Source organism: Macaca thibetana, chromosome 7, assembly GCF_024542745.1.
Source record: "Macaca thibetana thibetana isolate TM-01 chromosome 7, ASM2454274v1, whole genome shotgun sequence".
NCBI lineage: Eukaryota > Metazoa > Chordata > Mammalia > Primates > Cercopithecidae > Macaca > Macaca thibetana.
In genome coordinates this window covers 139,904,894-139,929,926 of record NC_065584.1, presented here as the reverse complement: position 1 = coordinate 139,929,926, position 25,033 = coordinate 139,904,894, and the positions used below count along the sequence as shown (strand labels likewise).

At 41.1% G+C, this 25,033-nt stretch overlaps 1 protein-coding gene across 2 annotated transcripts in view; it reads left to right on the top strand.

Annotated features, from left to right (window-relative positions):
• Nucleotides 1–4,873: 4,873 nt before the first annotated feature.
• PYGO1 (pygopus family PHD finger 1) overlaps nucleotides 4,874–25,033 on the top strand; it is a 48,782-nt gene continuing 28,622 nt past the window's right edge. Inside the window, exon 1 of one of the 2 annotated variants that reach the window (XM_050799801.1) lies at nucleotides 4,874–5,060. In XM_050799801.1, coding sequence (XP_050655758.1) covers nucleotides 5,012–5,060 — 49 coding nt within the window. In that variant the 5' untranslated portion in view covers nucleotides 4,874–5,011. Of the gene's footprint in view, nucleotides 5,061–5,655; nucleotides 6,036–25,033 lie in introns of those variants that run through there. The other variant, XM_050799800.1, reaches the window with a different exon arrangement.

The following is a 25,033-nucleotide window of genomic DNA, read 5'->3' as shown; positions in this document are numbered from 1 at the left end:
TTTATCGCCCAGGCCTTAAGCCTAGTACCCAATAGTTATTATTTCTGATCCTCTCTCTCCTCTCACCCTCCAACCTCTTGGTAGGCCCCAGTGTCTCTTATTCCCATCTATGTGTCTATGTGTTCTCATCATTTAGCTCCCACCCATAAATAAGAACATGTGGTGTTTGTTTTTCTGTTCCTGCATTAGTTTGCTAAGGATAATGGCCTGTGCTCCATCTATGTCCCGGCAAAGGACATGATCTCATTCTTTTTATGGTTGCATACTATTCCATGGTATATATGTACCACATTTTCTTTATCTGGTCTGCCATTGATGGACATTTAGGTTGATTCCATGTCTTTGTTATTGTGAATAGTGCTGCAATGAACATATGTGTGCATGTATCTGTATGATAGAATGATTTATATTCCTTTGGGTATATACCCAGTAAAGAGATTGCTGGGTCAAATGGTAGTTCTGGGGTTGCAGAGAAAAAGGAATGCTTACACACTGTTGGTGGGACTGTAAATTTGACTTTTTAATAATAGCTGTTCTGACTGGTATGAGATGGTATCTCATTGTGGTTTTGATTTTCATTTCTCTAATGATCAGTGATGTTGGGCTTTTTTTCATATGCTTGTTGGCTACGTTATAATTCCTACCTGGTATGATTTGAATGTGTCCACTCCAAAATTCAGGTGTCAACAATATGATAGTGTTAGGAGGTATTGCCTTTTTTTTTTTTTTTTTCCTTTTTGAGAGGGAGTCTTGCTCTGTCGCCCAGGCTGGAGTGCAGCAGGCCAATCTTGGCTTACTGCAAGCTCTACCTCCCGGGTTCACGCCATTCTCCTGCCTCAGCCTTCCGAGTAGCTGGGACCACAGGTGCCCACCACCGCACCTGGCTAATTTTTTGTATTTTTTTTTAGTAGAGATGGGGTTTCACCATGTTAGCCAGGATGGTCTCAATCTCCTGACCTCGTGATCCACCCACCTCGGCCTCCTAAAGTACTGGGATTATAGGCATGAGACGCCCAGCTAATTTTTTTTATTTTTAGTAGAGATGGGGTTGCACCGTGTTAGCCAGGATGATCTTGATCTCCTGACCTCGTGATCTGCCCGCCTCGGCATCCCAAAGTTCTGGGATCACAGGCGTGAGCCAACGTGCCTGGCCAGGAGGCATTGCTTTTAAGAGGTGGTTAGACCATGCGGATTCCTCCCTCATGAACAGGATTAGGTGCCCTTCTAAAAGGGCTTGATTACCTTTAATGTGCCCTTTTTTGCTCTTCTAGCTTCTGCCTTGTAAGGACAGTGTTCCTTCCTTCCGGAGGACATAGTGTTCAAAGCACCATCTTGGAAGTGGAGAGTAGCCCTCACCAAATGCCAGCATCTTAATCTTAAGAGTTCTTACCCTCCAGAACCATGAGGAATAAATTTCTGTTCTTTAAAAATTACCCAGTCTTGGCCGGGCGCGGTGGCTCAAGCCTGTAATCCCAGCACTTTGGGAGGCCCAGACGGGCGGATCACGAGGTCAGGAGATCGAGACCATCCTGGCTAACATGGTGAAACCCCGTCTCTACTAAAAAATACAAAAAACTAGCCGGGCGATGTGGCGGGCGCCTGTAGTCCCAGCTACTTGGGAGGCTGAGGCAGGAGAATGGCGTAAACCCGGGAGGCGGAGCTTGCAGTGAGCTGAGATCCGGCCACTGCACTCCAGCCTGGGCGACAGAGCGAGACTCCGTCTCAAAAAAAAAAAAAAAAAAAAAAAAAAAAATTACCCAGTCTTTGATGTTCTGTTATAGCAGCACAAATAGACTAAGATACTAATGTTTTGTGCCTCTCTAATCCATCTTTCACCTAGTAGCCAGAATGATCTTTCTAAAATGCAGACCTAAACATGTCACTCACCTGCTTAAACTCTTCAATGTTTATCCATTGCTTTCAGGATAAAATCAAAAATTCTTGGTGTGGCATGCAATGCCCTTCAGAGGTCTGGCCTCTTGTCTACTTCCTCAGAATCAGCTCCTGCCACTTCTCAAAGGGTACCTTATGCTCCAACTACTTACAGTCTCCAAAAGATTCATATGTTTTTACCTTTCTTGTCCTTTGGAAACTCTGTTCCCTCTGATTACAAGACTCCATTTGCCCTTGCAATCTGTTTTATTTTCTACATGTTCTCACCTCAACCATTTTATGGTAAAATACATGTAACATAAAATTTACCATTTTAGCCACTAGGTACAATTTAGTGGCATTAATTACATTCACATTGTTGTATAACTATTACCACTGTCCATCTCCAGAAAATTTTCAATATCCCAAACTGAAATACTGTACTCATTAAGCAATAACTCCTCATTACCTAACCTTTACCCTCAACCCCTGGAAACAACTCCTATATGTTTTTGTTTTGTTTTGTTTTGTTTTGAGACAGAGTCTCTCTCTGTTGTCTAGGCTGGAACGCAGTGGCACAATCTTGGCTCACTGCAACCTCTGCCTCCCGGGTTCAAGCAATTCTCTGCCTTAGCCTCCTGAGTAGCTAGGATTACAGGCACCTGCCACCATGCCTGGCTTTTTTGTGTGTTTTTAGTAGAGATGGGGTTTCACCATCTTGGCCAGGCTGGTCTTGACTCCTGACCTCGTGATCCACTCACCTCGGCCTCCCAAAGTGCCGGGATTATAGGCGTGAGCCACCACACCCAGCCTCCTATATGTTCTTCTTAAGGCTCTCCTAAAAACATCATCAGCTTCCTGCCTCCCAAGCTGAGTTGAGGGTTTCTCTCCTCTGCTGACACGGTAGTCTATTGCAGTGCTTGGCATTTTGCATTGTTCATGTTACCTTAAACCTCTACTTCCTCCCCCAAACTGTGAAATTCTTAAGGACAGGAACCATTGTCTCAATCTCTGTATATCTTTGGGTGACAATGTTTTACACCAAATGGCTGATAAATGCAAGTCATCAAATCAGCTCATTGCTTTTGAATCATCTAGGGAGCCTTTAAAAACAGACGTCTAGAGATTCTGACTTGAGGAAATCTGGGGAGGGACTTAGGAATCTGAAATTTTGGAATGCTCTCCAGGTAATTCTGATTATGTGCAAGCAAGCCATCAAGATTTGGAAGTAAAGTCGATCTAAAAGACTATGCCCAAGTAAGAAGGTCTTTTTATTCTTGATGAATCATGAAAAAGAAGCCAATTCATTTCTCTTGATTTTCCTACTATTTCTGAGTCTCTAGCTTTAGGGAATTACAATAAAGAACTCAAAATCTCTTAGCAATGATTTTTCTGAGCCATTCTCCTTGCACTAAGAGTTATAAAATGAAAACATGTCATTTCCATATTTTTTTTGGAGCGGGGACAGGGTCTTGCTTGCTCTGTTACCCAGGATGAAGTGTAGTGGCGTAATCATGGCTCACTGCAACCTTTAACTCCTGGGCTTAAGGGAGCTTCCTGCCTCAGCTTCCTGAGTAGCTGGGACTACAGGCCCATGCCACCATGCCTGGCTAATTTTTAAAAATTATTTTGTAGAGAAGGGTCTAGCTTTGTTTCCCAGGCTCGTCTCAAATTCCTGGGCTAAAGTGATCCTTCTGCCTCAACCTCCCAAAGTGTTGGGATTTACAGGCCTGAGCCACCATGCCTGGCCTTCATTTCTTTGTTGACTTACCAAAGTGCTTTCAAATTTTCCTCCAACAACCCTATAAGGTAAACTATCAGATCCAATCTGCTTTTTTATGTTTATGTTTATTTACTTATTTTTTTTGAGACGGAGTCTTGCTCTGTCTCCCAGGCTGGAGTGCAGTGGCGCCATCTCGGCTCACTGCAAGCTCCGCCTCCCGGGTTCACGCCATTCTCCTGCCCCAGCCCCCCAGTAGCTGGGACTATAGGCGCCCGCCACCACACCCGCCTAACTAAATTTTTGTCTTTTTAGCCATGTTAGCTAGGATGGTCTGGATCTCCTGACCTCGTGATCCGCCCCGCCTTTGCCTCCCAAAGTGCTGGGATTACAGGCGTGAGCCACCGCACCCGGCCCCCAATCTATTATATTACCATTTGCTTCGGCTTTATTACTCTTACCAAAGCCCTGCCATCCCAGTCGTTCCAGGGCCACTTGAAGTCTGTTTATTCATACATCAGTAAACATTTTCTCGAACACTTACTATGTGTTAGTCATTATTAGGTACCAGAGGATACAGCAGCGAACCAGTCAAAATTCCTGCCTGCATGGAGGTTACATTCTAGTTAGCAGGAACCTTCTCCTCGGGGTGCTTCCTGTAAGAATATTTTCCCTAGCCTGTCCTAGTCTGACTCTTCTAATCAGGAATTCCATCATTCCAGACCACCCTGATTAGATAAAGGGTTACATTTGGCCCGGACCACACTATGTGGCGCTTGTCTGGTATGCAGCTGTTGAGGCTGTACGTTGGCTTCATGTTTACATCTGTTCTCTGGGACACTGTGCAGCTGAATGAGTTGGGTGTCTGTCTCTGGAAGGACGAGACTCCAGTCTGTAGCTATTTCTATGTCCTCCCACGCTTCATGAGTGCTTTTCGGTGATTCTTACATCAAAATAAGCCCAGTGGATAACTAGAAAACCTAGCAAAAACAACAACAACAACAAAAAAAAAAACCAGGGAAAACAATTTCGTAGAACTACGTTAAACAATGTCAGAGCTAGAAGAAACCTTCGAGATGTAGCCCCACTGCCTTTTATAGACCAGAAAACTGAGACCCAGAGAGGTTACCCAAGTCGCCTCCGGTCACACAGCCCAACTGAAGAATGTGGACGGGTGATCACATCTAATTTACAATCACACCGGGGGTGTTCCTCCTAAAATTTAACGTCTAAATGAGATTCAGCCGCGTCACTGCTTCAACACCACCCCCCCACACACACACACACCGTCCTGATATTCATTCTACGTCGCTTTTTCTTGAAGAGTCAAGTCGTTAAAATACCAAGTGGAGGCATTCCACAAACAGGTGTCCACACCACGGCCACGCGGACACGGAGTCGGGGAATCTGGATCCCCACATGCCCGCCGAGAACTCTCCAGCTCCGGCTTACAAAGTTTCCTCGCATGGTACGTTCATCTTTGCGATCCCTGGCTGCGAGGCCGAGATACCGGCTGCTGTGGCCTCCGACGAAGTTCGGAGATGCCCTTTCCTTGCGAAAGCTGGGCCCGGTCGCGTCAGCCGCAGGGTCTGGCGTCCTCGGGCCTGGCGGGCTGCGAGGGAGCGCCCGGCGCGGGGCGGGGCGGCCCCTAGGCGCGCGCTGCCCGTCCGGGCTGCAAGAGCCGCGGGCCCGCGAGCCCCGGCGCGGAGCGAGAGGCGCGCGCGGGCCGTGGGGGCTGGGCCGAGGCGGAGCGCGAGGCGGCGGCGGTGGCGGGAGGCGCAGCGGGACGAGGCAGCGGCCCCCGCCCCCCGAAGCCCGTCCCCGCGCGGGGCTGGGGAGCTCAGGGCGGGGAAGCCGCGGGGCCGCGCCACGTCCCTCGCCCGCCCCAGAGCGGGTTTTGCAGGCGGCTCCAGTCTGGGGGCTTTTGTGTCTGCGACTCGGGAGCGGCGAGAGAGCAGACCTCCTCCTCAGAGGGCGCTGTGAGTGTGCCGCCAGGGCCGGGCCGCCAGCCTCTTGCCTCCCCTGTCAGCGGCTCCTGAGGCGGCGGCGGCGGCGGCGGCGGCGAAGAAGAAGGAGTGGGAGGCGGCGGCGGCGGCGGCGGCGCACTCGCCCTCAGCACATGCCGGTCCCGGGTGGGGGGCCGCCCCCAGGCCGCGCTCCCGGCCACCGCCGCTGAGCCCCCCGGTGCCCGCACGCCGCCCCGCCGCCCCGAGGCCTCGTCCTCCTCCCAAACTTTGCAAAGTCGGCCCGCGTCCCCACCGCCCTCGGCCGTGCCTCGGCTCCGAGGCTTGCCTCGCAGCCGCAGCGGCCCCGCGAGGAGGAGGAGCCGCCGCCGCAGCATCAAAGAGACCGAATTCCCGCGGCCTGGGGGGGAGTCATGCTTTGCGGTCTGTAATGTCAGCAGAACAGGAGAAGGATCCCATTTCGCTGAAGAGAGTTCGAGGTAACCGAGAAGGGTGCCGGATTGGGGGAACCGGGGTGAGTGAGGTGCGCGGGGCCCCGTGCCCGGCCGCCGGGAGGCCATGGGGCTCTGTCCGGGCCTAACTCCGCGCAGCCCGCGTCCCGCCCGCGCCCCGGGGCCGAGGCTGCGATCCGAGCGCGCGGCCCGGGCGCCCGCTGGCCCCCGAGACACCCGCGCGGATCCCTCGCCTCCCGACTTTGTGTTCGGAGGCAGTTGGAGCCGCACGCAGCATCCCTTCTTACCCCCTCCTCGCCCACCTCTCCTCGTTCTCAAGACACAGCACAATAGGCACCTCAAAGGGTGAAAAACAGACACCCCCTAGCAGAGACCTCGAACGATGCCCACCCCCTCAAAAAAGTAAGTTGGAGTGCACAAGAGTTGACGCTCTTGAAGAAGGGCTCCTGGGCTTTCACGTCTCTCCTGGCCCCCTTCCAACCCCCCCCACGAGGCAAAGGCAACAGATATTCAGTTTATGTTCCTTAGGTTTAAGAGGAGAAGCTACAAATTCAGAAGGCATTTTCTCTATTGGTTTATGGATAAGAAATTATCTAAAATCAGTGTTATGCATGATTGATTTTCATCTTTCTTGCACATATCTAAGAAAAATCAGAGGGAACCGTGTGTCAAACAAAAGATACTGCATATAAGTTCACGAAAGTCAAATGCCACCCGGAAATTGGGGGATGCCTTTTAGCTCTTAATGGGGTTAAGACTGAAAGTTCTAGAGTTGGAGTAATATTGTTCATTAAGCAAATATTTATTGAACATCTACTATGTGCTAGACCTGTTCTTGTTCCTGGGATACAGCAGTGAACAAAGCAGATAGACGATCTTCATCCAGAAGGAATTCACCCTCTTGTGGGGTAAACAAATGATAAACAGTAGATACAGAATGCCAAATCGTAGGTGATATGGTGGACTACAAAAGAGGAAAAGAGGAGAGGAAATATGTGTGGGGGTGGGAAGTATGGATTGTCCGTAAGGTGATCATGAAAGGGCACACCTGGAAGATGATGTTTGAGCAAAGACCTAAAGGAAATGATAGAGCAGGGCCATATGGATTCACGTGGGAAGAGCACTCTCAGAAAAGCTGCAGCAAATGCAAAGCCTGTGTCTGGAATATGCCCAGTATATGCAATCAACAGCAAAGAAGCTATTGTAACTGCAGCAAAGTGAGTAAGGAAAGAGTCCTGTGACAGGGGCTGAGGGGTAGGATCAGGAATTATTTGATTCTTGAAAAGTGAGCAAAGATGATAGATAACATTAAGAGTACATTTTGTCCATTTTTAAATTACAGCATTTTAATTGTAAAATTACAGTCGTTCAGTAGTCTCAATGCTGTGGGCTGTAGGATGATTGTGTATTAGAGGGCCTGGTGTGCCATTTAAAAGACTGGCTTTTACTCTGAGAAAAGGTCTGCAGAGTTTTGAGCGTTAAGAGTGAGTAAGCTGACATTTTAAACAGGGCATCGTAAGCTGCTGTGCGGAGAACAGACTGTAGGGAAAAGGCTGAAGCAGGGGAGACTAGTAGAGAGGCGATTGCAGTAGTCATCCAAACAGGGTAAACAGGGTAAAGTGCTTTATAAATCAGTAAGTAATAAGGTAAATTTCCAGCTGACTTAAGTGATGTAGAGATGAAGGACCACAGTCGTTCATTTTTGTTTTTGTTCAATGTGACCAGAAATTAAACAAGTATAGAACTGGCTTGTGACACACAATCCAAAAGACATCCACTCGAGTATTTTGGTAGAAAATGATTTTCTTAGCCATTTAAGAGAAAACATAATTTAGAGAAGAGTATTGTTTTTAAAGGCTTAATATCAGCACAACCTTTAATTTGGTGAAATATTTTGTCTTTTCTATTTGTGGTTGTGAGTTGCCAAAGCCTTTAAGGAATAGACCTTCCTGAGATACAATTATTCCCCTGATATTTTTGCTGTATAATTTTGCCTACTATTATAAATTGTTTGGGGGTTAAAGGAAAAGAAAGAGGTATCAAGTTTATACCTTTGAACTGAATTATCAGTCCTAATCAAATGTAATTCTAAATAAAATGGATGAGTGTTTTATTGTGGGGCAAGAACACAGATATATCTTCATTTTGTTCAACTGCTGTTAAGTTCTACGGCTTAGCTATTGGGATTGGCTCCGGTGTTAGCTCAAGAATATTCTGAGAGTTAAGTACCAGAATAAAAGACAAAGCACTTTTTAAAATAAAAAGTCAATATTTTGATGTTATGGGGAGGATTTCCTTAATGTCATTTTGTAATCATTAGAACATTCATTTAAAAAATATTTTTGGATTATTTTATAATGAGCTCTTCCGAAGCACAATTCTGCTGAACTTCATTGCCCTGGAACTTTTTGTTATTTAATATAATTTATATCATCAGACTGCATGCAGGATGTGATGTTTGCAGGGCATGAACTCTGGAGCAGTGCTTTTCAAACTTTCCCATATGCTGATGTAATAGAGACAGACCTTTTTAATGGTTGTGTATTTATTTTACATGTATTAAAACAAAAAAGTCACCAAATACCTTGCTTAGGATAAGGCTAAGATACATATGTGTATAAACACACACATACAGCAATTAAATGAATTATTAAGAAAGTAATATTATAGGTAGAACCCAGATATGGCAAAATTAAAACATGAATGACTGAGGACTTTACAGTAGCATGCTCTGCAGACCAAAAGCATCACTTGTGATGCTTATTAAAACATAGATTCGTGGATCTACAGAATCAGGACTTCTGGGATCCACAGAGTCAGGACTTCATCTTTAACAAGATCCCCAGGTGCTCCTTATGCATACTGAAGTTTGAGAACTGCTACTAATAGACCTAGATCACAAAGGTGTGAGTAGACCAGAAGCAGCTGGCTGTGGTCTTCCAAACTGTCCTTATATTTTAACATTAGATTTAGAATTACTCTTTAGTGACGCGGTATCTTACTTCTGTTTTCTACCAGTTCTTAACACTCCACCCCAAACCTTCAGCTTTTGATTATAAGACAGATCTGTGAGGACAGGTACGACGTCTTGATTGTCTTATTTGCCTTGCCCATAGTAAATGTCAGATGAATGAATGCGTGAATACATGAATTATGCTGCTTTCTGATAGTCCATTGCCCCTCATACTGCTTTTACTTGCCCTTTTCCCTTAGAATGTCAACTGTCATCGTTATTTTAACCAACACTCCCATTCTCCAGTATTCCTAGAACTCTTTTAGGCATTGATCTGATGGCAATATTCATTCATGTATTCAACAAATATTTATTGAGCAATCACAGTGCTATATAGTGGGAATACACTGATTAAGATATGACACCTGGCTGGGCGTGGTGGCTCACACTTGTAATCCCAGCACCTTGGAAGGCTGAGGCAGGTGGATTACTTGAGTTCAGAAGTTTAAGACCAGCCTGGGCAACAACCTGTCTCTACTAAAAATACAAAAAATTAGCTGGGCATGGTGGCATGTGCCTGTGGTCTTAGCTACTTGGGAGGCTGAGGTGGGAGAATCACCTGAGCCTAGGGAGGTTGGGGCTGCAGTGAGTTGAGATCGCACGACTGCACTCCTGCCTGGGCAATTGGGGTGAGACCTTATCTCAAAAAAAAAAAAAAAAAGATACGACACTTGTCTTCAAGAAATTGTTAAGTCTAGTACAGAACAGTGACAAATAAATAGCTACAAATAGCATGGTAAGGGCTGTGATTATTTATAGGAAATAAAAGAGCACATCTTTTTGGGAATCAAGGAGGGAGAAGAGTTCAGTGAGTGTTCTTTTGTCTTAAGTGATGTGCAGAAAGCATCAGAGGAGATAAAAATGTGAGAAAGGGTCTAGGAGGTCTCTTGTAATTTTGAGAAGGCAGTTTTAGGAGGAAACCACATTTCAAAGTGTTGAACATTAACGTGGGGCCAGGTGTGGTGGCTCATGCCTGTAATCCCAACACTTTGGGAGGCTGAAGCATAGAGCATCGCTTCAGCCCAGGAGTTTGACACCAGCCTGGGCAACATATGGAGAACCCATCTCTACAAAACATTTAAAAATTAATGGTGGTGTGTACCTGTCGTCCCAGCTACTCAGGAGGCTGAGGTAGGAGGATCCCTTGAGCCCAGGAGGTCGAGGCTGCAGTGAGCCATGTTCACACCAATGCACTCCAGCCTAGGTAACAGCAAGACCCTGTCTCAAAACAAAAACAAAAAATGTGGTAAAAGATTAAACGATGAAGATGTGGCTTAAAACTTAAAAGAAGCTTGATGGTAGACGGAAAGACATAGCAAATATCTTAAAAAGAGAGTCAAGAGAAAATATTAGTCTTTTTTCTTCTTCATTGGAAAAAGACTTAAACATATTTGTAGATTTACAGAAGAACCCAAGGTAGAAGGAGAGGGGAAAAACTGGAAAGGCACCAGAGAGAGAGGATAATTCATTTGTAAATAAGGCATTCAATACACGTTTTAAAAATATAGACCATATGCTATACAGTCATTATTCCAGTAGCTGGATATGAGACAGACAAGTTTTCTATTCTCATAAATCAGGTCTTTGCAGCTAAGGGAACAGGATTAGCATCAAGTATACACATGGAAGTTTAGTCTTGGAGAAAAAGAGAATGGAGAAAAAAAAATTTAGAGATGAAGAAGGAAGTTGAGGGCATTTATTTCAGTGCTTTTAACCAGAGTTAGAAATAACATAGAAGGGATAAGGATGTATTTTAGAATGGAATAGTACAGAAATGTCATAAAAGTTACTAAAAATGGACTTTACAAGAAAATATAGACTGTCTCGATGGGATAAATATAGAGGATTTGGATTAAGATTGGAGAAGGAGCATAATTTATGCAGTCGCAAATTGGGGGTTGGGGAAGAGCCTGTGAGAGAAAGTCTGAAGGAAAGGTTTTTTGTTTTTGTTTTTGAAATTGGTCCATATAAGAGCTAGGCAGATTATCAGGAAAGTCAGTTTGGTTTTAGACACATTGAGTGAGTATCCTGGGATATTCCAGTATATACAATGGATATATGTGGTTTGGAACTGGGTTGAGTAGTCCGACCCAGAAGTAGAGATCTGGAAGTCATCAGTAAACAGGTGAATATTAATTAATGCCTTGGGAGTATATGAGCTCACACAAGAGAGAGTGAGCAGTAAAAAGAGAACAGCATTGAGAACATCAACTTTGGAAACACTAACATTTGGGAGACAAGGCAGGGAAAAAGACCCTGAAAAGCAGAATGTGAAGGAGTCAGAGAGGTAGGAGAAAAACCATGAGAGAGTGGTGTTACAGATAATGAAGGAAGAATGGATTAATGAGGGGTAGATAAATGAATTTTGTTTTTAGTGTGTGGAATAAAATGTTTCTATCCATGAGATGTCCATGATGCTTTTTCTCCCATATTCCCTCTCTTGGGGAACATGGCCATCTTTATCCATCCCCTACTCCCACGCAACACTGTCCCAAAGTCCTAGAATTTCTGTCTCCTTAATTTTTTTTTTTTTTTTTTTTTTTTTTTTGAGATGGAGTCTTGCTCTGTAGCCCAGGCTGGAGTGCAATGGCATGATCTTGGCTCACTGCAACCTCTGCCTCCCAGGTTCAAGCGATTCTCCTGCCTCAGCCTCCTGAGTAGCTGGGATTATAGGCACATGCCACGACGCCCAGCTAATTTTTGTATTTTTAGTAGAGGGGGGAATTCACCATGTTGGCCAGGCTGATCTCGAACTCCTGACCTCAGGTGATCTGCTCACCTTGGCCTCCCAAAGTGCTGGGATTACAGGTGTGAGCCACCGCGCCTGGCCTCTCCTTAATGTTTTGAACCCATTGGCTTATTGACCTTTCCACAGCTGCTGCTTTATTTTAGGTTTTGCTTTTCCCTTTATTTCAGTAACCCTCTCATTGGTTTCATGGCTTCCCCCTTAGTCCCTCTTAATCCATTTCCACATTGCCACTGATAGTGATGAATAGCTTACCAAATACTTAGTTCTGAGTGTTTTAAATGGATCTTCTTGCTTAATCCTCTCAGTAAATCTGTGAATTAGATGTTATTATTATTGTTGGTTTACAGTTGAGGAATTGACATTCAGAGAGGTTAAGTAGTATGTGCTTAAGTAACATATATAAGTTTATCCAGTGAATAAGCAGCAAAGCCACAACTCAAAATCTAGGGCCCAAGCTCTTAGCTACTATGCTGCATTGCCATAGTGGTCCCCAAACACAATTGAGCCACGTTACTCTCTTTTGTAGAATTATTCAGTGGTTTCCTATTACCTTTCGAGTAAAAATCAAACTTTCTTATGTTGGCTGTTTTTGATTTGGCCCAGGTCTACCACTTAGTCCTCTATTCTTCACACTCCATGAAGTGCTTTCCCTGTTTCTTATGCTCCAGTCCTACAGTATTCACACTTCCTCTCTAAATGTTGTTGTGGTCTCTCTTGCTTTTAAAACTTCCTTTGCATATTCTATCCCTCCTGCTAAACCTGTCCGCCTTTTCTACCACCTTTGGGCGATACTCATCCTCAAAGTTTCAGCTCAGTTGAAATCTCCCAGGATGTTTTCCTGAGCTCCCCACTCAGCCAAGATTCGGTGGGAGTTCCTTATGTTCCCTCAGTATCCTGTGCTCATCTCTATCACAGTGTTTATCACATTAAATTTAAGAGTTTCAAAAGAAAAAGGTTGTTTCCTATAGGTTATAAGATCCTTACAGGGAGAAATTATTACTTTTATTTATTTTATACTTCCACAAGTTCAACAAATGTTTCTGAAATCCAGTTTGATGAGCATTAATGAATAGGTTTCAGTAACTTCAAGCCATTAGTCTTCCTGGTTTGCTTTTCCCAGGTGTGTAGAGAAGTTACCTCCTGGGAAGATTATATAGTTTTGTCTTTTGACATTCTTGTTTTAAGCAACCCGAGAGGTCTGAGTCATCTTTAACATCAAAATTAGCCTTAAAGTATGGTCAAGAATGATTTCAGATCTCCTTTTTTATTCCTAATCTCTATTGATGTGCCAACTGCAATAATGAGAAACAGTACAGCATTGTAACTGTGAGCCTGACTGCCAAGGTTTTTATCCCAGCTCTGCCATTTATTAGCTGTATGGTCCTTGGCAAGTTACTTAACATCCCTGCATCAGTTTCCTCAGCTGCAAAATCAGAATAATAATGGTACTTATCTCATGGAGTTGTTTGAAGGATTAAATTGGTTAATATATATAAACCACTTAGAACATTGTCTTCTGCATTCTAAGTGATCTGTTTGCTATTAACATCAGAAATAAGTCTAAAATACACATTCTGTTTAAGTAATGTGATCAACATTCACTTTTAGGTATATTTAATCAGTCAATCAATAAATGTAAATAACCTACAGCAGATTCTTATTTTGATTAGGAGTGGGTGTGAAGAGAACAGAAATGTTTTCTTCCTACAGAAAGAAAAAAAAAAATTTTTTTTAAGCAGAAAACTCTGAGGTTTCACCATTTTGTTGGAAAAGACAAATAGAAACTGTTTATTGAATAATATTCATGAATATCTGCAGCTTTGTTCCCCATGATTTCTGAGTTTTTTTGGCTAAAAATTTGCCTGACTTTGTTCATGAAAGAAGTTCATTATCAGAGGTATTATTGTATCGTTATCTTCACATGTGAATACCATCCACCTATTCTCCTAAGCTTTACCTTTCTAAGCAACCTTAAACCCCATGGACCTCAGTAACACAAAGAGGTAAGTGGGAGACCAGTGGGAATTTGAAGACCTGTTTTACAGAGGGAAATGTTAGATTCTTAAATATAAAATTATTACCATAAAACTCAATGTTCAAAAAAGAATTTTAGGTGGATTGCTTGAAAATGAAAAATTTATTTAAATGATTTCAAGCATCAGGAGTTTTGCTGTATATTAAGTATGAGCAATTATTTGATTCTTGAAAAGTGAGCAAAAATGATAGATACCGTTAAGAGTACATTTTGTTCATTTTTAAATTACAGCATTTTAATTGTAAAATTACGGTTGTTCAGTAGTCTTAAGAATGCTGTGGGCTGGGCTGGGCGTGGTGGCTCACGCCTGTAATTGCAGCACTTTGGAGGCCGATGAGGGTCGGATCACGAGGTCAGCAGATCGAGACCATCCTGGCTAACACGGTGAAACCCCATCTCTACTAAAAATACAAAAAATTAGCCGGGTATGGTGGTGGGCGCCTGTAGTCCCAGCTACTCGGGAGGCTGAGGCAGGAGAATGGCGTGAATCTGGGAGGCAGAGCTTGCAGTGAGCCAAGATTGCGCCACTGCACTCCAGCCTGGGCGATAGAGCAAGACTCCGTCTCAAAAAAAAAAAAAGAATTACCTTTTTCTATTTATACTTTTGTTAAAATGAAACACTCATGACATGTTAGGGAAGATAGGACTTTGAAGTTTGGCACCTTCGTTTATTTATATAACCACTTTATTATTTGACTTCTAAGACCATTGCTAATTCGTTTTCCATGTCAGGCTCATCACCATCTCAAGGTATTCAGATTCAAGGATATCACATTTCTCTGTTCAATATGTGGGTATATGGTGTTATAGAAAAACTGCATGCAAATTATTAATCTGCAGTCATCAGTTCATTTTATATGGACTACTGAATAATTATAAATTGGTAATAGGTTTATTCAAACCATTAGATTTGAAAAAAAATGAACTTGAGGAGAGCACTGGCTCTTACTGTCAATTCTTTATTTACCATCTTCCCAGATGGTATTATGACATCAAATTAAAATTAAAATACAGAAGTTCTTTTAATTTGAACCAGAAGTTTCCATTTTTTCTTTCAAAGACTTAGTGTATGGATAAGATTTTAGGGAAGCAATAGTATCTTAGAGGTAGATAAGCCTGGTTTTACTCAATTAAGCAAAGAAGAAATAGATAAATTGGACTTCATCAAAATTTTAAAATTGTGAGTGTCAAGGGATACTGTCAGTAAAAATAGACAACCCACATGATGGAAGAAAATGTTTGCAAATCTTGTAGCTAAGAGTTTAGTATCCAGAATATATAAATAATTTTTACAATTCAGCAACAAAATGCAACCTAAGAAATGAATGGCCAAAGGATTTGAATAGATATTTCTCCAAAGAAAAGATATAAATGGTCCGTAAGTACATAAAAGATTGTTTGCATCATTGGTCATTATGGAAATGCAAATCAAAACCACAATGAGATATCACTTTATATTCATTCACTAGGAGGCTATATTAAAACAAAAACAGAAAAATGTTGGTGAGGATGTGGACTGTAACCCTCATACTTTGCAGATGAAAATATGAAATGGTGCAGCCGCTGTGGAAAACAGTTTGGCAGTTTCTCAGAGTTAAACATAAAATTGCTGTATGACCCAGTGATTCCACCTCTAGATAGATACTCAAGAGGATTGAAAACATGCTCACACAAAAACTTGTGGGGGGAGAAAAAAAAAAAAAACTTGTACAAGTATGTTTATAGAGGTATTATTCATAGTAGCCCCAAAAGTGGAAGTAACTGAAATGTCCATCAGCTAGTGAATGAATAAACAAAATGTGGTATATTTATATATTGGAATGTTAATCAGCCATAAAATGGAGTAAAACTGATACGTGCTACAACATGGATGAACCTTGAAAATGTTATACTAAATGAAAGAAGCCGTATACAAAAAGCTACATATTGTATGATTCCATTTATATGAAAAGTCCAGAATAGGCATATTCATAGATAGAAAGTAGATTAAGATTCAAGTAGGTGGATCACTTGAGGTCAGGTGTTTGAGACCAGCCTGGCCAACATGGTGGAACCCGGTCTCTACTACAAATACAAAAATTTGCCAGGCGTGGTGGCAGCCACCTGTAATCCTAGCTGCTCGGGAGGCTGAGGCAGGGAAATTGCTGAAACCTGAACCTGGGAGGCAGAGGAGTTTGCAGTGAGCCAAGATTGTGCCACAGCACTCCTGCATGGGTGATAGAGTGAGACTCTGTCTCCAAAAAAAAGCGGATTAGTAATTGTCAGGGGGTGGGGAATGAGGAGTGACTGTTGATGGGATAGGGTTTCTTTTGGGGATGATGATAATGTTCAGGAATTAGATGGTGATGATCATTACATAACCAGGTAAATAAAAATCACCGACTGTACACTTAAAACAAAAATCTAGTTTTAGATTTCATTGCTTCTTTTGATCAATGGTGTGACTGCTTTACGTTTATTTTTCTTAACTTTTTAAAAATTGGGAATGACTTGCTTTGTGAGCTCAAAAGTATCTGAGACAAATCTCAATCAATTTAGAAAGTTTATTTTGCCAAGGTTAAGGATGCACCCATGACACAACCTCAGGGGTTCCTGAGCCCAAGGTGGTGGGGATATAGCTTGCTTTTATACATATTAGGTACACATGAGACATCAGCTAATATTGATACATTGGCTTGGTCCAAAAGAAGTGGCGGGATGAGGGGTGGGCAGGTGTCCAGGTCATAGGCAGATAAGAGACAAAAGTTTGCATTCTTTTGAGTCCTTGATCAGCCTTTCACTGAATACACAATTTAGTCTGACTCAGTGAATCTCCATTTTTTACATAAACAACAGGGCAGAGAAACCGATCAGATATGCATTTGTCTCAGGTAAGCAGAGGGATGAGTGTCTGTCCTGCACGTTTGAAGATAAGCTATCAGTTTACACTGGCAGGGTGAAATTCAACAGAACTCTTCCTTATGGGCAAATTGTGAGGGAGGTACGTAGTTTGTTTTGTTTTTGTTTTTGTTTTTTTAACTTTTTTGCTGTCTTATTTAGGAATAGAATGGGAGGCAGGTTTGCCTAGCTACGTAGTTCTCAGCTTGACCTTTCCCTTGGCTTAGTGATTTTGGGGTCCCGAGATTTATTTTACTTTCACACCTACCTCATAAGTTTATGAAGATTAAGGAAAAGAACATGGATGTCATATCTAACAGGCTTCTAAGTTAAGATGATGGAACAAGGCTGCTTTACAGAATCTTTTCCTCACTTCTCTCTTTTTTTTGAGAAGGAGTCTTGCTATGTCGCCCAGGCTGGAGTGCAGTGGCACAATCTCAGTGGATCACTGTAACCTCCTCCTCCTGGGTTCAAGTGATTCTTCTGTCTCAACCTTCCAAGTAGCTGGGATTACAGGCACCCGCCACCACACCGGGCTAATTTTTGTATTTTTAGTAGAGACAGGGTTTCACCATGTTGGCCAGGCTGGTCTCAAACTCCTGACCTCAGGTGATCTGCCTGCCTCAGCCTCCCAAAGTGCTGGGATTACAGGAATGAGCCACCACGCCCGATGTTTTTCTTTTTTAAATTAACCTTAACAGCTTTATTGATGTTAATAGTAATGATAGTTTCTGGCTCATTGGACTTGAAATGTAAATCAACTAGGATTTGGTCAGGAAACAGAAACCACACCAGTTATTTTTAACAAAGAATTTAATATAAAGTGTTGTTAACAGAGATTTAAGTAACAAAAATAAGATGCCAAAGTTTTCACAGAGATAACAACTGGGGGAACTAGCTGCCATTCCTAAGGCTGTGGAACAAAGGAATGAGGTGGAAATTATTAAATTGTACAAACTCAGAGGAGGGGCCCTGTGGAGTGCAAACTCAGATCTCTGAGAAAGGAATACTGTTTAAGCTGGTATTAATACCTCTGGACTTGGAAGAGCAGCCCTGTAGGCCTGGGACCCAGACACCTGGTGCACGTGTCTCTGAGGAGCACAGAAGTCTGTTTCTGCAAGTGTTGGAAATACTACAAACTAGATTTACTGCAACTGCTATGACTGAAACAAACTGCCAGTGCAGGGAGGAGACGTCAGGCCAGGGGTGCCATGGAGAGGAACAGAAGGAGCATATTCATTTTTCTCCTCCAGCCTTCCAGTCTCCGTCTAGCACACCCTATTGGCATAGCCTGGTAGAGATGAAGCAGAGAGTATAGAATGATGTGAACAGGGTGATTGATTTTTTTCTTTGTATTTGTATGCATTGCTTATATTTCTTTATAATGAGCATGTCTATTTCCTACCAAAAAAATAGTGATTTTTTAAAAAGTACTAACTACAGTATTTGTCATAAAGCTTAAAAAGCAAAGTAGTGTAGCCTAGGGGAGAGAATTGTACATTGCTACTCAGTGTATGGTTGATGGACCGCCAATATCTATATTACCTGAGGAGGATTGTTAGAAATCCAAGTTCATGGGCTTTGTCCCAGAATTACTCAAACAGAATCTTCAGGAGTGGGACTCAGGAATCTATATTTTAACCAACTTTTGGGGTAATCTTTATGCACACTGAAGTTTGAGAACCACTAATACATACTTTAAAACTTCATATATAGGCTTTTGAGTCAGAAAGACACAACTCTGTGACCTTGGGCAAGTTAGTTAAATCTGAGCCTCTGTTTTCTCATCTATAAAATGGGTATAGCCATAGAATTTTTTGAGGATCAGATGAAATAATGTATATAAAGTGCTTATCCCCGTATCTGACACAGTAAACATTCACTGAATTAATTTTTGTAACAATCTGGTATTGTGGAAATTGTCTTAGTTTTTGTCTTTTAATTGTTACATCAGTTAACTGTTGAAATATACTATAGCAAGTGAAGGAACAAACAAAACCAAAAACACTTGGACTCAATTTAATTCAACAAACATTTATTGCCTATGGATAATGCCATATACTGTGGGTAGATAAAAAATAAATGACATTAGCTCTCCTTATAAAGATATCTTTATATATCATTTATCTTTAAAGATATCTTTATGTATCTTATGTACATATGCACACACATATACAGTATACCTTTGAACAACATGGGTTTGTACCTGAAATTTTTTGAAGAATTGAAACAAATAGAAAAAAAACTCACAGATGAACCCTGTAGCCTAGAAATACCAACAAATTAAGGAAAAGTTAAGTATGTCTTAAGTGCATAAAATATATGTAGATACTAGTCTGCTTTATCATTTACTACCACAAAACTTACACAAATCTATTATAAAAAGTTAAAATTTATCAGAACTTACATACACAAGCATTTACAGACCCTAAGTGGCACCATTTGCAGTTGAGGGAAATGTAAACAATGATGCAGTATTAAATCATAACTGCATAAAATTAACTGTACTTACTGTACTACTGTAATTTCATAGCCACCTCTTATTGCTATTGTGGTGAGGTCAAATGTTGCAAGTATCTGCTTAAAATACCACACGGTGTTAATCATCTCTATGAAAGCAGTTCATTTCTCCAGTAAATTGCATGTCACAGTAAAAAGCAGTACCTTTTGGTTCTCACATATTTTTCATCATCTTTAGTGCTGTACCGTAAACCTTAAATAACAGCATGGGACCCATACAGAGTGCCACTAGTGATGCTGGAAGTGCTCCCAAGAAACAGAAAAGCCATGACATTACCAGAAAAAGCTGAATTGCTTAATATGTACCGTAGATTGAGGTCTTCAACCTGGTTGCCCACCATTTCAGACAGATGATTCATCTTGTAAATAGACGATGAAAACATACAGTATGATAAATATACTACTATAAATGTATTTTCTTTTATGATTTCTTAATTTTATTTTCTTTTCTCTAGCCTACTTTATTGTAAGAACACAGTATGTAATAAAACATATAACATACAATATATTTGTTAATCAAGTCTTTATGTTATCTGTTAAGGCTTCCAGTCAACAGTAGCCTATTTTAGTAGTTAAGTTTTAGGGTAATCAAAAGTTATACATGGACTTTTGACTGCACAGAGGATCAGAGTTTCTAACACTTGCATTATTCAAGAATCAACTATATCACAATGTATATAGTTCAAGGATCAACTATATCCCCATCCATTGTTGGCAGATGCTTATATTGTTTCTATGTCTTGGCTCTTGTGTATAATGTTGCAACAAACATAGGAGTACACATAACCCTCTGAGATACTGATTTCATTTCCTTTGGATATATATCCAGAAGTTGGATTACTGGATCATAATGTATTTCTATTTTTAATTTCTTGAGGAGCTTCCAAATTTCTCTTTAATGATTGTACCAATTTACATTCCCACCAGCAGTGGATGAGGTTTCCCTTTCCTCCACATCCTCACCAACACTTACTATTTCTTGCCTTTTTTTTTTTTCTTTTTTGAGATGGAGTCTTGCTCTGTTGCCCAGGCTGGAGTGCAGTGGCACAGTCTTGGCTCACTGCAACCTCTGCCTCCCAGGCTTGAGTGATTCTCTTGCATCAGCCTCCTGAGTAGCTGGGATTACAGGTGCCTGCCACCATGCCTGGCTAATTTTTTTGTATTTTTAGTAGAGATAGGGTTTCACCATGTTGGCCAGGCTGATCTTGGACTGCTGACCTTGTGATACACCTGCTTCAGCCTCCCATAGTGCTGGGATTACAGACATGAGCCTCCGTGCCCAGCCTTTTATTATTATTATTATTATTTTTTATTTAAAGACAGGGTATCACTATGTTGACCTTGGCTGGTCTTGAACTCCTGACTTCAAGTGATCCTCCTACCTTGGCCTCCCAATGTGCTGGGATTACAGACATTAGCTACCACACCTGGCTTTTTTTTTTTTTCTTTGTCTTTTTGATAATACATCCTAACAAATGTGAAGTTATTTCTCATTGTGGTTTTGATTTGATTTCCCTAATGAGTAGTGATGTTGAACACCTTTTCAGGTACCTGTTGGCCATTTTTATGTATTCTTTGGAAAAATGTATATTTAAATCCTTTCTCCATTGATTAAGCATTGTTTTTGCTTTTGGATGAGTACCTGTATATTTTTGGTATTAACTCCTTAAGAGGTATATGATTTGCAAATATTTTCTCCCATTTTTGTAGGCTGCCTTTTCATTTTGTTTTCTTTTCTGTGCAGAAGCTTTTTAGTTTGAGGTATTCCCACTTGTTTATTTCTGCTTTTGTTGCTTGTGCTTTTGGTCATATCCCAAAAATCATTGCCAAAACCAATGTCAAGGAAGTTTTTTCCTCTGTTTTCTTCCAGGAGTGTTACAATTTCAGGTCTTACATTTAAATCTTTAGTCCATTTCCAGTTAATTTTTGTGAGTAGTTATAAGAGAGGCATCTAGTTTCATTCATCTGCATGTGGATGTTCAGTTTTTCCAGCACCATTTGTTGGAAGGACTAGACTATCCTTTCCCCATTTTGTACTCTTGGTACCCTTGCCACATATTAATAATGTATTTGTTGGTTTATTTCTGGACTCTTGATTGTGTTCCATGGTGAATGTGTGTGTTTTTATGCCGATATTACTGCAGCTTTGTAATATAGTATGAAATCAGGAAGTGATTTTTTGTTCACTTATTTCTCAAGATTGCTTAGGCTATTCAGAAACTTTTGTGATTCCATATGAATTTTAGGATTTTTTTTTTCTTTTTTTGTGGAAAATGCCGTTAGAATTTTGATGGAGATTATATTGAATATATAGATAAAAACTCTTTAAAAACCCTATTGAGGGACACAGAGGAAGACTTCTAATAAATGGAATAGTATTCCCTGTTGTGGCTAGCCATCTGGAACAAAATAATACTGTTTTTTATCTCACGTTATCCCAAAATAAATTCCAAATGGAGTAAACATGTAACATAAAAGTATGGCCATAGTTTGAAAAAAATAGCTTGATGGTTCCTTAAAAAATTGAAAATATGATGTATTAGTCCAGTCACAGAAAGACAAATACTGGATGATTTCACACCGCTGATAAAGACATACCCAAGACTGGATGATTTATAAATAAAAAGAGGTTTAATGGACTTATAGTTCCACATGGCTAGAGAGGCCTCACAATCGTGTGGAAAGCAAGGAGGAGCAAGTCACATCTTACGTGGATGGTGGCAAGCAAAGAGAGAGCGTCTGCAGGGAAACCCCGTTTTTAAAACCATCAGATCTCATGAGACTTATTCACTATCATAAAAACAGCATAGGAAAGACCTGCCCTCATGATTCAGTTACCTCTCACCAGATCCCTCCCACAACACATGGGAATTCAAGGTGAGATTTGGGTAGGGACACAGCCACACCATATCATAGGATAAACTATCCAACAATTTCACTTCTGTGTATATATCCGAAAGAGTTGAGAATAGAATCTCAAAGAGGTATTATAACATGTATGTTATTAACATTAGTCACAGTAGCTAAAAGGTAGAAACAACTGAGGTATCCATCTACAGATAAACGGATAAACAGAATGTAGTATGTACATACTATACGTGGATTATTATTCAGCCACAAAAAGGAAGGAAATTCTGACACATGCTATAGTACCTTGAGGACATTATGCTTAATGAAATAAGTTAGTCACAGAAAGACAAGTATTGGATGATTCTACTTGTGTAAAATATCTAGAGTAGTCAAATTCATAAAAGCTGAAAGTAGATGGGAATCCCAGGGCATGGGGAACTTGATGGGGATCATAGGGGTTTAGAAGGGGAAAATGGGGAGTTGTTGCTCGATGGATATAGTTTCAGTTTTACAAGATGAAGACATTCTGGAGGTTGGTTGTGCAGTAATGTGAATATACTTAATACCATTGAACTGTATACTTTAAGATGGTAAACTATATGTGTTTTACTGCAATTAAAAACTAAAAAAAATTAAGCCATAAAAATATTAGGAAAAAAATCTGAGAGAATTATTTTTTATTCTCTAAAAATGAGACATAAGCATAAGACAAAGCCCAGAATTAAAAAAATAAAATATTGATGCATTTTATTACATAAAATTATTTTTTAAAATTCTGGATAGCCTTATAGAGGAAACTGGGTACAGGGTATGTGCAAATTCTCTTTACTATCTTCACATTTTTATAAATGTGAAAATCTAACATTTTAAATATGTTTAAAATTTTATAACAAGAAATCAAAACATAATAACTTGACAAAAGTATTTGCAGTTTAAATATGTTCAGTATTTTTTTTTAGTATATGAAGAGCTTCTATAAATCACTAAGAAGAGGATCAAACACTCAGTAGAAAAATGGCAAGGAATATTAGCTCCCAAGTGATTCTAACATGCAGCGAAGATTGAAAATGGCTAGTTTAGATATTTTTGATAAATCAGAGTAAAATTTTAAAAAAATGTTTCTTAAAAACAAAAGCAGGCTCCTTTTTCCCCGAGATGGCAGATTAGAGGCTTCTGGCATGCCTCAGCCACCTGGAAATAGCAAGATAGTACATAAAGATCAACTCTGTGAGCTTTAATTCAGAAAGGAAAATGAGTATCCAATGGAATTGTGAAGGACACCCTCAATCCCAGAGAGGAGAACACTGGCAAACAGCTCCCATGATGGCATCCAGTTGATAAAAGTGAGTGAGGCCTAAGTATGTGAGAGAGGTAGAGAGCCCACTTGCTGACTCACCTTTCCACTGGGGATCTGAGCAACCCAGGTGGAGGGAAAGCACTTTGTTTCTCCTAAGCCTTGGAGCTATCTTGGGGAAAATCTTGGAGACATTGTGAGGGAAAAACACTGGGAAGAGCTGCAGACATATTCCTAGACCCTGAGAGCAGCATGCCATTTTAAATCTGGGTGTGTACAAAATCAGGAATTCCTTGGTGACCTGGCAGTGTGGCTATATAGACATTTCAGTCCCAGGCTAGAGATTGGAGTGCCTGCTATGGAGTGGTAGGTATGTCTACAGGACCCCAATGGCAGGCACAGCCACCGTCCATCAACCACAGAATATACATTCTTCTCATCTGCACATGAACTTACTCTAAGATTGACCACATGCTTGGCTGTAAAGCAAGTCTCAGTAAATTCAAAAAAATCGAAATCATACCAGCCGTACTCTTGGACCACAGTGGAATAAATGTAGAAAGAATTACCGGGCCGGGCGCGGTGGCTCAAGCCTGTAATCCCAGCACTTTGGGAGGCCGAGGCGGGCGGATCACAAGGTCAGGAGATCGAGACCACAGTGAAACCCCGTCTCTACTAAAAATACAAAAAATTAGCCGGGCGCGGTGGCGGGCGCCTGTAGTCCCAGCTACTCAGGAGGCTGAGGCAGGAGAATGGCGGGAACCCGGGAGGCGGAGCTTGCAGTGAGCCGAGATCGCGCCACTGCACTCCAGCCTGGGCAACAGCGTGAGACTCCGTCTCAAAAAAAAAAAAAAAAAAAAAAAAAAAAAGAATTACCAAGAAGATCTCTCAAAATCATACAATTGCATGGAAATTGAACAACTTGCTCTTGAATGACTTTTGGGTAGTGAAATGACATTTGGGTAATGAAATCAAGGCGGAAATTTAAAAAATTCTTTGAAATAAATGAAAACAGAGGCACAACATACCAAAATATCTGGGATGCAGTGACAACAGTATTAAAAGGAACGTATGTAGCTCTGAACACCACCTCAAGAGTTAGAAAGATCTCAAATTAATGATCTAACATCACACCTAGAAGAACTACAAAAACAAGAACAAACTAACCTGAAGGCTAGCAGGAGAAATGAAATAACTAAAATCAGAGCTGAATTGAACACATTGAGACACCAAAATCCATACAAAGTATCAATGAAACAAACATACACCCTGGGATCAGATGAATTTATTGCTGAATTCTACCAGAAATTCAAAAAGAGAAGAACTGGTACCAGTTATACTAGTATTCTAAAAAATTGAGGAGGAGGAACTCCTTCCTTACTCATTCTATGAAGCCGGCATCATTCCAGTACCAAAACCTGGCAAGGACACAAGGAAAAAAAGAAAACTACAGGCCAGTATCCCTGATGAACATAGATGTAAACATACTCAGCAAAATACTAGCAAACCAAATTCAATAGCACATCAAAAAGTTAATTCACCACGATTAAGTAGGTTTCAGTCCTGAGGTGCAAGGTTGGTTCAACATAAATCAATAAGTGTGATTCACCACATAAACAGAATTAAACATAAAAATCATATAATCATCTTAATAAACATGAAAAAAGCTTTTGATAAAATTCAACAT